The sequence below is a fragment of the Grammomys surdaster genome, unplaced genomic scaffold (genome assembly GCF_004785775.1).
Source record: "Grammomys surdaster isolate TR1022 unplaced genomic scaffold, NIH_TR_1.0 133, whole genome shotgun sequence".
Lineage (NCBI taxonomy): Eukaryota > Metazoa > Chordata > Mammalia > Rodentia > Muridae > Grammomys > Grammomys surdaster.
The window spans coordinates 227,055-237,799 of record NW_021604591.1 but is presented as its reverse complement, the minus strand read 5'-3'; the positions used below and the strand labels follow the sequence as shown (position 1 = coordinate 237,799).

At 44.3% G+C, this 10,745-nt stretch overlaps 1 protein-coding gene across 1 annotated transcript in view; it reads right to left on the bottom strand.

Moving 5' to 3' along the window:
* Positions 1 to 2,260: 2,260 nt before the first annotated feature.
* Positions 2,261 to 10,745, bottom strand: part of Anxa4 (annexin A4) — a 54,930-nt gene continuing 46,445 nt past the window's right edge. The window contains exons 10-13 of the mRNA XM_028762323.1: positions 10,472 to 10,567; positions 8,918 to 8,976; positions 7,603 to 7,725; positions 2,261 to 3,223 (exon numbers count right to left, since the gene is read on the bottom strand). Coding sequence (XP_028618156.1) covers positions 3,164 to 3,223; positions 7,603 to 7,725; positions 8,918 to 8,976; positions 10,472 to 10,567 — 338 coding nt within the window. The 3' untranslated portion in view covers positions 2,261 to 3,163. The remainder of the gene's footprint in view (positions 3,224 to 7,602; positions 7,726 to 8,917; positions 8,977 to 10,471; positions 10,568 to 10,745) is intronic.

Sequence of the window (10,745 nt, the reverse complement as noted above, 5' to 3'; positions counted from 1 at the left end):
CTCTGCCTCCCAAGAGCTGGGATTAAAGGCGTGCATCACCACCGCCCGGCTTCTACTTTTCAAAGTAAAATGTTTATAATAGAATGTTTCAAACAGAGCAGTACAGATACCTATGGACCCACTACTGGCTTGGAATTTTATCACACTTGTTTTGATTCACTCTCCTTACCTCTCTAGCTTTATTGATATATAGTGGGGAATGATAAAGAGAAAAGCCCTTGTGTACTGACCCACTGTTAACATCTTCCCGCTCTCTGTGCCATTTCTATGTATGTCTTTACATGCATACCCATAAGTGCTCTTTTCTGCTGCACATTCAGACATATAATTTAAATGGAATCGGACCATCCCAAACCTATGATTTAGAACCTTTCTTCTCTCCTAAAACTATACTTTGAATAAAATCTCTAGTTAGTGTCACCGCTCGTTGTTAGATGCATCATTTACCTACTCCGTCACTGAGGGGCTTCAGTTATTTCTATGTTTCTATGTTTCATGAACACTACACACAAAAGCTTCATCAAGCAGATGCCAGGAACAGGCTTTCTGGGAAATGTTCATCTTTATGACTTCTTGCCCATGTTTTACCTGGAACTGACTGTGTCAGTTCACCGTTTGCAGCCTTTTGGCAGTCTGTGTCCTTTGTGGGCCACTGAGGATTTGTGTTCAATTCATGCCTGAGAAATCTGAGGGCACATACCTGAGGCAGGTTGAAGGAGAAGTTGCAGGAAGAGAACGGTGGCTGCAAGGGGATTACGCTGGCATGCACATAATGTGAAACGTGTGTGAGGTCATCTTAAAACACTGTCCAAGAGGCCTTGGCGTATGTTAGACTATAACATGGTAGCTTCAAGTGTCACTAAATTTCTAGAAGGAAAAACATCCATATTTGTCTTGTCTAAGGAAGCGCAGGTGAATGGCTCCCTGGTTACTGAGGAGACCCATGGGAATGTCTGCAAGAAGCTGCCACAGCTACATAGGACTTAGCCTCCGCCCACAGAGCAGTGGCAGTCTAAGGACAGACCTAGTCCCCTCTGCTCTTCTCCCTGCTGCTACAACCCAAGCAGGGATGGTGGAGGAAAAGAGAAGCCCCCCACCCCCGCCTCCCTTCCCCAAGCCAGCTTCCCACTGAGGCCAGGACTGACAGAGGAAAGAAGCCTGAGATTACAGTTGGAACTTTGACTTATTATGTTGATGACTGAGATGACTTTATTTTGGGGCCTTAAGGAGCTACACAGTAGGACTTCTGAAAAGCCAAGAGTGAGCAGAAAATTGTGACTTTGTACCCTCCCCCTGAATTTATACCTAAAGATAAGGAAAAACAGTCCACTGAAAGCACTCAGCCACAAAACACTGTTCTTAAAATTCTGGCTAAGACATCATTTAATGGTAAAACTTTTGTTAAAACCAAAACAAAGAACCTCATAATGCCTCCAAAATGTAATAAAGTTGGGGTAGAGATTCCACAGTCCTGAGGTGGTAGCGTGGATACTTGAATCTAAGTTAATTGGAGTGACTGGCCACATAGGCATGTTGTCAGTGATCCCAGTACCAGCACAGAAAGAACAAAGGAGTGTGTGTGTGTGTGTGTTCTCTGTACATCTGTAGCTTTTGTCCTTTGTGGCGCTGAGAACACAGGGTGTAGCTACCCGACTGAGCTCCATTCCTGACCTTCTATGTGACTTTTAACAGACATGCTGCACTGACTAGAGCAGTTCACTTGTTTTCAGAGAACAAACTAACATGTGACCTGATACCATTGAGTAGGCATTAGCATACATGAATGCTAGTGGTTTTGTTGGGGTTTTGTTTGTTTTGTTACTTTTTTGGTGTGAGAGAGGGGTGTTGTTCTTAGCTTATGTGAGAAGAGGACAACCTGGGGGATTTGGTTCTTTTCTTCTTCCATGTGGGTTCTGGGGATTGAACTCAGGTTGTCAGGCTCACAGAGCCAGCTCCCCAGACCTCAGTTTGCTTTTTTGAGACTGGAACTCAAATGCCCAATCTGGTCTCACAGTGGCTATGTACCCAGGGACAGCCTGAAGTCCAGATCTTCCTGCCTCCACCCCTCCAATATAAACATTGGTCTTATAGAAGGTGACTGACATATTACTAATGTGTTTCTTTTTAACATTGTTAATTCAAGTAGAAACTTAGTATCCTTAGTAAATTTAATATTCCTTCAAAAATAGTTCCTTCTGTGGTTCAGGGTGAAAAAAAGATCTCTAGGGTGGAAAAGTCAAACAGAAAGAATACACACCCCTTTAAAGTCACCATTTTTAATTAAAAATGTCTTATGTAGTATACAAACCAAACTTCATGATTACATGCAAGCACAGTTTCTGAATAAGATCAAAAAGGCACAGTGGGGATCAAATAAACAGTCTAACAAGATTAATTATTTTTCTCAGAAAAAAAAACTCTTCTTAGGTCAGTCACACCCGGAGCACATTATCAGAGCAACCTTGGCTCAGGCCCACTCTTGACCATCACTTTGAGCAAGATTAGGACAGCGACCCTAAAACTGAGGAATGTTTAGCATGAGTGACAAGCAAGCACATGGGATCTGCTTAGCCACACTTGAACTTGTTTGGTGAGCTGCTAACTTAGTTACACTTCACGGGGTGAAAGTGGTCTTGGTACAAGGAGATGAAGCATGGCCTCACCATACTCAGCAACTGCCAACTAACATGATAGGCAAAGCCAAAGAAAGGGGCTCATGAAAACTTTGGATCTGTTTAAAATTGGAAACCAGATGGCTAGTCTTAGTAAGAGATGCTGACGGTCCCACATGAAGAAATGACTGGCTTCCCGGGGAAGAAAATGGCTTTTGTTCTGTAAAATTCACACTGAAAAGAAAATCTAAAAGCATTTAGTGCACTCGATCTCCACAAAACACAAATGAGGAAATAATCTGATAAAGACATGGAGCACATTTTAATTTCTAATTCTAAATCTCCATGTATGTCTTAAAAGCTTTGAAAGTACAAGTTTAAGGCATCAAAATTACTAATTATAGATGATAATAGCACAGTCTGGATCCTAGGAGGCAACTGGAGGCGTTTTAATTGGAAATAAGCATTTGAGATAGTGTTAATAGCAGTGCAGAAAAATGAAATTAAAAAAAACCGACAGTGTTAAGAAGCCTTGTGTCCTGCGCCTTGCTTTAATCATCTCCTCCGCAGAGAATGAGAAGAACCTTCCTGTAGTCTCCGGAAGTGTCGCCCTGGGAGAAAGGAGAGCACAGTAACCAGCGTGTTAGGATCTTCTTGGATAGATTACACAGCTCAAAATCACCTACGTTTATTTTGCAAGTCTCACTGGATTTTCTCAGGTTCTCAAAAAAAATGTTTTTATTACTAAATTAATACTTTGGGCTGGAGAAATGATTTAGCCACTAAGAATATTTCTTGCTCTCACATAGAATCTGAATTTGATTTTCGGTATTCCCAGTTGCCCATAGTAATAGCTCCAGGGGATCTGATGCCTTCCTCTAGTCACCTTGGACACTGCACACATGAGGCACATATACATACATACACACATACATACATATACATGTGATGGTTTGTATATGCTTGACCCAGGGAGTGGCACTATTAGAAGGTGTGGCTCTGTTGGAGTAGGTGTGTCACTGTGGGGGCATTAAGACCCTCATCCTAGCTGCCTAGAAGCCAGTATCTACTAGAAACCTTCAGATGAAGATGTAGAACTCTCAGCTCCTCCTGCACCATGTCTGCCTGGATACTGCCATGATCCTGCCTTGATGATAATGGACTGAACCTCTGAACCTGTAAGCCAGTCCCAATTAAATGCTGTCCTTATAAGAGTTGTCTTGGTCATGATGTCTGTTCACAGCAGTAAAACCTTAACTAACACACACACACACACACACACACACACACACACACACACATTTTAAAAAGTAATACTTATTCTGTGTTTTAAAAAAGTACTTAAGAGCCTAGGGTCTAGGAATCACCCACAATTCCATGACCTATGGATCACTGTTCTTAACATTCTGACTTGTTCTTCTCCTTCTAGTCTTTTCTCTGTGTGTGATGAGATTTTTAGGATGGAATTCGTCTATGTCCTCATTTTGCATTTTTTATTTTTGGTGGTGCCAGGACCAAATCATGGCCATCCTCAAGCTAGGCAAGTGTAGGCAACTGCTCCACTAATGAACTGTACACCCAATCTTTGCATCCTGCTTTTTTTTTTTTAATTTACAGTATCATTTAGTGATTTCAGAACATTTTCTTACCCATTGTCAGATATTTAGGTGGTCTCCAATGTTTCTTTTTTTTCTTTTTCTTTTTGTTTTGGTTTTTCGAGACAGGGTTTCTCTGTGTAGCCCTGGCTGTCCTGGAACTCACTTTGTAGACCAGGCTGGCCTCGAACTTTTGAACTCAGAAATCCACCTGCCTCTGCCTCCCAAGTGCTGGGATTAAAGGCGCACGCCACTACCGCCCGGCCAGCTCAATGTTTCATTATAGCAAACTTTGCTTAATAAAGCACCTAGATACTGAGCTTTTATTAATTTTGATTTGAATACATTCTCATAAAATGAAAATTACTAGGTTAAAATTGTGGATTTTTCTAATACTTTTGAAATGAGTTGCAACAGTGACTTCCAGAGAAGTCCTATAATTTCTACATGGAAATTTTTATAGCTTAAAGAGTATATTGTGGCTTTCCTTATTATTTATTTATTTATATTTTTGGCACTAGAGATTGAAGGGGGCCTTGTGTATACATTAAACAAGCAAAGCTCTCAGCTCAGTAAGTAAGTCTGGATTACTTCTTCTTAATGGGCACCAAAACAAATGGTGCCTCTGACTTTAAGAGTTCCTTCACAATGAATAGTAATATATTAATAGTTTGTGTCAGTGCCCTGTGGAACAGTAAATATGCATTAAAGTCGCTTACTGGCATAGTGTTTTGTCATCCTCTTTGTTTGGAGCTGTCCCAGTTAGGTTTCTGCTGCTGTGATAAAGACCATGACCAAAGCAACTTGGGGAGGAAAGGGTCTATTTGTGAAGCCAGGGCAGGAAATCAAGGCAAGAACCTGGAGGCAGGAACTGAAGCAGAGAGCATGGAGGGGTGCTGCTTACGGGCTTGCTCTCCATGGCTTGCTCAGCCTGCTTTTTTATATACCCCAGGACCACCTGCCTAGGAGAGACACTGCCCATAGTGGACTGGGCCCTTCCACATCAATCATCAATGAAGAAAATGCCTCACAGGCTTGCTTGCTTACAGGGCAATCTGAGGGGCATTTCCTCAGCTAAGGTTTCCCATTCTCAGATGACTCTAGCTTATGTCAAGTTGACAAAAAAACTAACCAGCACAGGCAGGAGTTTTGTGACAATTTAATCCTCCATTTTCTACCCTACTTCATGTGCATGCGTGTGCGTGTACCCTCATGAACCGGTTGACATTCGGTATCTTCTCCTGTGGTTCTCACTCTACACATTATTGAGACTCACTGAATTTGGAGCTCACCAACTGGGCAAGACCAGCTAACCAGAGCCCCAGGGATGCTCTTGTCTCTGCCTTTGCCTGCACTCCGGTAGCAGATGCTTGCTGTCACTCCTTTTATGTGAGTGCTGGGTACTCATACTTACATGACAAGCATTTACCCATCGAGCCCCCACTACACTCCCCAGCCCCATGTCCCCATGTCCCCATTTTTCCTTCTTTTAATAGCAGCTCTCACATGGTCAGTGCCTTCCCTGCTCTTCAGGATATTTGATTCACAGGTCAAATCTCAATGAGATGTTTGTTGTGTGGGCAACCCAAGCTTCTCCGAAATTATTCTCAGCTTCATGTTTATGAGATTCTCCAGGCTTCTTAGAGAAGCAAAGGCCCAGTTAATGAGGGGTTGTGAGGGGTGAGTCAGTTTTCACCACACCCACGCCACCTTAGAACTCCCGGCTGTCTGGTACCAAATAAAGAATGGTAAGTGGGCAGGAGGAGGATGCTTTCTTTCTCCTGTTTCCATCAGACCCTTCTGGCCCCACAGAGGACCCTGGCTTCATCTGTTTCTGCCATCATTATCAGGCAGATGTGGAAGTTCTGCTCTTAAAAGTATTCATTAAAATTTAGTAACTGTGAATTCTATTTGCAAGATCTGAGGAGCTAGAAGTTGGCACCCTGGGGGAATAGCTACTGTCAGCCTCACAGGTCACTGAGCTCAGTGCTGTGAGGAGAAGGTGTGAACAGGAGACCAAGTGTGAGGACCTGCTGTTCCTTACAAGGAGCCTCTTAGGAAATGCATCTTGCGTGAGAAACGTGTAGGTTATAGGAATTCGTGGTGGGTTATTTAATAAGAAATGTCTCCCACAGGCTCATGGGTTTGAAAACTTGGTCCCCAGTTGGTGGCACTGTTTGGAGAGGTTATGGATCTTTTAGGAGGTGCGGCCTTGCTGGAAGTGTATCACTAGGATTGGCTTGGAGGTTTTATAGCCTTGCCCCACTTGCTGTTCCCTCTGTTTCCTGTGTTCAGATAAAATGTGATTAGCCAGCTTTCTGCTCCTTTAGCCTTCTGCAATGCCCTCCCTCCTCTGAGACTATATGCCAAGATAAACCATTTCTTCCTTAAGTTGCTTTTGGCATGGTATTTATGCAGCAGCAGAGAGTAAACAAAAACATACAAACGTGCCCAGTTTATTTCCCCATTTACTGGGTGCATTTATGGAAGGCATGTGACAGATCTTGGAGGGAAGAAACGGAAATAATAAAAGCAATTGAGAGCTCAAATAATGGGATATATGCCAGTTACAGACATAGGTCTTTTGTTTGTTTGTTTGTTTGGGTTTTTTGTTTGTTTGTTTTTTTGGTTTTTCGAGACAGAGTTTCTCTGTGTAGTCCTGGCTGTCCTGGAACTCACTCTGTAGATCAGGCTGGCCTCGAACTCAGAAATCCGCCTGCCTCTGCCTCCCAAGTGCTGGGATTAAAGGCGTGCGCCACCACTGCCAGGCCAGACATAGGTCTTATGTAACCCAAGGACCCTAAAGTTTGCAATATCAAATACTGGAATAAATTATGTGAGGTTGTTTTCTGTGTTTGGGTATTTTGCCTACATGTGTCTGGGCACGACATGCACGTAGTCCTACAGAGGCCAGAAGAGGGAGCCAGAGTCCTAGAACTGTAGTTACAGGTGGTTGTGAGCTGTCATGTGCGTGCTAGGAATGGAAATGAGGTCCCTTGGAAGAGCAGTCAGTTCTCTTAACTGCTATCCTTTAGCTCCAGCCCCTGGTACTCATTCTCACCAACCTTGGGGCTGAGGTCAGGGGTGATGCTTCCTCCTCACACTCCATGTTCACGTGAACAGGTCAGTTACTTAAGATGTCAGGGCTTGTTATACTACACATGCTTTAAATAAAAGCAGAACTAAATCACTACCCCAAAATGTCCATCCTTATTTGGGGCCACCATGAAATTGTTACTGTACTTAGCAGGTAAATACTTCTTATATATCATGAGAAAGGGGGTGGAGCTAGGAATTCCTGAAGCAAGGGCCATCTTCACTGGGAATGACAGATGCCAAGGAGGAGAAAGCCAGTGGTGCTGCACCCCAAGGCCAGGCCCGGATGGTGCACCTACCTTGATGAAAGAGTACAAAGACTTCCCATAGAGCCTCTTGAAGTTCGCTCGGATGTCCAGCATGTCAATCTCTGCTCTTGAAACCATCACTCTGATGAGGGTACTGTCATCAGTGCCTAAGCCCTGAGGAAGGGAGCACAATTCTGCATTGGGTGATGCTACTCATGGTCCAGCAGGGCAAGACAAGGCACAAGAGTGAGTCTGTACAGCATCGTCTGCTGTACGACCTGGGAGGCCCGAGGAACATCCTCATGCCTTACCTTGGGATGCAAGGCTGGACACAGTCCACCTTCCCAACATGCTGTGTGCTGGCCAGAAGACATGCTCTGTCTTTCCACAGACAGGCTCTGTGCTGTTCTTGTCTCCCCAACCCATGTGGAATGCTTCTCCCAAGGTTCCGTTTAAACATAACAATCTGGTCTCTCCCTCCCCCAGTCCACCCCCTCTCCTAATAAGACAAGGCCTTGCTATACATAGCCAAGGGTGGCCTCAAACAAAGCAATCCTTTTTCAGCCTCCCAAGTGCTAGAATTCCAGGTGTGTGCCGGAATACACGGCTTCAAATTCCTTATATATTCCTTTCAAATCCTCCCTCAATAACACTGATAAGCTCCACTGTCTTTTGAATTGCTATAATATTGAGATGCTGAGCTCCCGTCTTCCACGCTTGTCCCACACTTGGTGTTTTCTGCACATTAGCTCTTTCCTTGAGGATAGATGTTCTTTAAGGACAAAAAACTTTCCACCCAGTGTGATGACACAGGCCTGTGATGCCAGGACTTGGAAGGCTAAGGCAGGATGATCAGAAGTTCAAGACCAAACTCAGTTCCATAGAGAATTCCAGGCTAGCCGGGGCTACACGAGAACTTGTTTCATAACAACAACAAAACAACAAGAACAACAACAAAACCCAAGCACTCAGGTTCCTGGTTTCCTGCCCCAGGGACTTAGGGGTCCCTGGCAGGACTGCCTGCACAGGGTCCAACACAGATCTGGGAAGCCGGCTCTAAAGGTGGAGTTCACCCCCTGGGGCACTCCGCCCTCCATGAACAGTGAAAACAAATTGTGTATAGGCTTTATGCCTCAGTTTACCTAGCTGTAAAACAGGACAGTTGTGTCCCTGTTTCTGTTGTGGGGCTAGAATTAATCCATACCCATAAGGCACTGGGATCAGGGTCCACACATTACAAGACCAGTGAAGAATACAACACGGAGTTGAGCTGAATATTCCAGGGTGGAATTTGGGTGGAAAACTTAAGAAGGTGAAAAAAAAATTATGGCACGGTCTTTCAAATGATAAGAGCACAGCCATTTACCTTCATGGATTTATAAAGCCTCTCAGCAAAATATGCAGGTTTATTCCTCATGCACTTCACTGTGGAGAAGATGAACAGGAAGAAGTGAGTAGAGGCCACGCCCCTGCCCAGAAGCCCACCCCATTCTCATGAGCACTTCCTGTCTCTTAATAAATCATCTCTATTTCTAAAAATAGGAAAATAAGAATGAAAAGATTACACACACACACACACGCACACACACACACACACACACACACACACACAAAACCCAAGAACAAAAAAATGTGACAGTCTAGGTTTCTATAAAGTCCCAAGAAATAGCTCCTTATTGCTTTGCTAGATCCCTTTAAACCAAGTAACACTTCCTGACACTTCGGGCGGACCCCCTCTCAGATGGACAGGAACCTCGGCTTAGCAGTTCCTAGAGAAGTCATTAATGAAGGTCATCAAAGCAAGGGTGGCCTGTAGTTCCAAAACGATTATTACAACTGCTGTATAAAACAGTTGCTACGAAGCTGGAGAAATGGCTCAGTGGTTAGGAGTCCTTGCTGCTCTTGCAGAGGACTTGGGGGGTGGGGGTGTTCAGTTCCCAGCACTCAGATGATTGCTCACAACTGTCTGGAACTCCAGTTCCAAAGGATCTGATACACTCTTCTGACATCTTAGGGCACAAGGCATGCACATGGTACACAGACATACGTGTAGGCAAAACACCCATACACATAAAAACTTTCAAAAATCTAAGTGAAACAGCTTTAAAACCCACCACACATTGACTTGCCAGATATAGCTAGTGACAGCTAGTGTGGCAATCTCTCTCCTACAATGAGATAGACAAATGCCAAAGACCAAAGACATGAGCCCCTGGCACAATACCAGTCAGGCTCTCACATAGCCCAGGCTGGCCTTGAACTCTCTATGTAGCTGAGGGTGATCTGGAACTACTGATCCTCAGGGCTACCTCCACCTTCCAAGTGCTGGAATGACATATGTGTACTATGGTTAGCTTTGCAAACATTTCTTGTTTAAACTTGTAGAACAGCCATATGGGGTGGCTCATGTCTATGATCCTAGCATTCACAGAGCCAAGATAAGAGGATTGCCGAAAGTTCAAGGCTACCTTTGTCTACTGAGAGAGATTATCTAGAAAAAGAAAATTCTGGGGCCAGAGAGATGGCTCAGTGGTTAAGCTGATCTTGCGGAGGACGGGAGTTTGGTTCCGGGCAACCCATGTGGCAACTCACAGCCATCTGAAACTCCCGTTACAGGGGATCTACCACCCTCTCCTGGCCTCAACAGGTATTGCATACATGTAGTGCACAGATGGATGTGCAGGCAAAATGTTCTGGAACATCGATTGGCTGTAGTTCAGGTACTTGGGGACTGTGGAGAGAGGATTCCATTAATCCAGAACTTCCAGACCAGCCTGGCCAACTTACCATTTTTTAAAACTCCAGAATGTACCCACGGTGATTGAAACAACTTTAATTTCAGGAAGACACAGTTCTGTATCTCTGTGACAACATCTGGATATGACATCAGCAGGATCAACTCTACTGCTCAGCAGCTTACCTATGGCCAGCAGGGCATCTTCAAAGCTTCCTGACGTCTCAGACTTGATGCTCTGCTCAATGTCCTTCTGGGAGATCCTTTTGTATTCATCAAACACTACGACCAGTAAGAAAATAGTACGATTTAGAGAACGGGGCTGGTGTGGTGGTCATCTGCTAACGGCACTTGCAGCTAAGCCTGGTGACCCAAGTTGATCCCCGGGACCCACAAGGCGGGAGAGGAGCGATGACTTGGGCAGGTTGTCCTCTGCTCTCTACCCGTGATAGTGGCATTT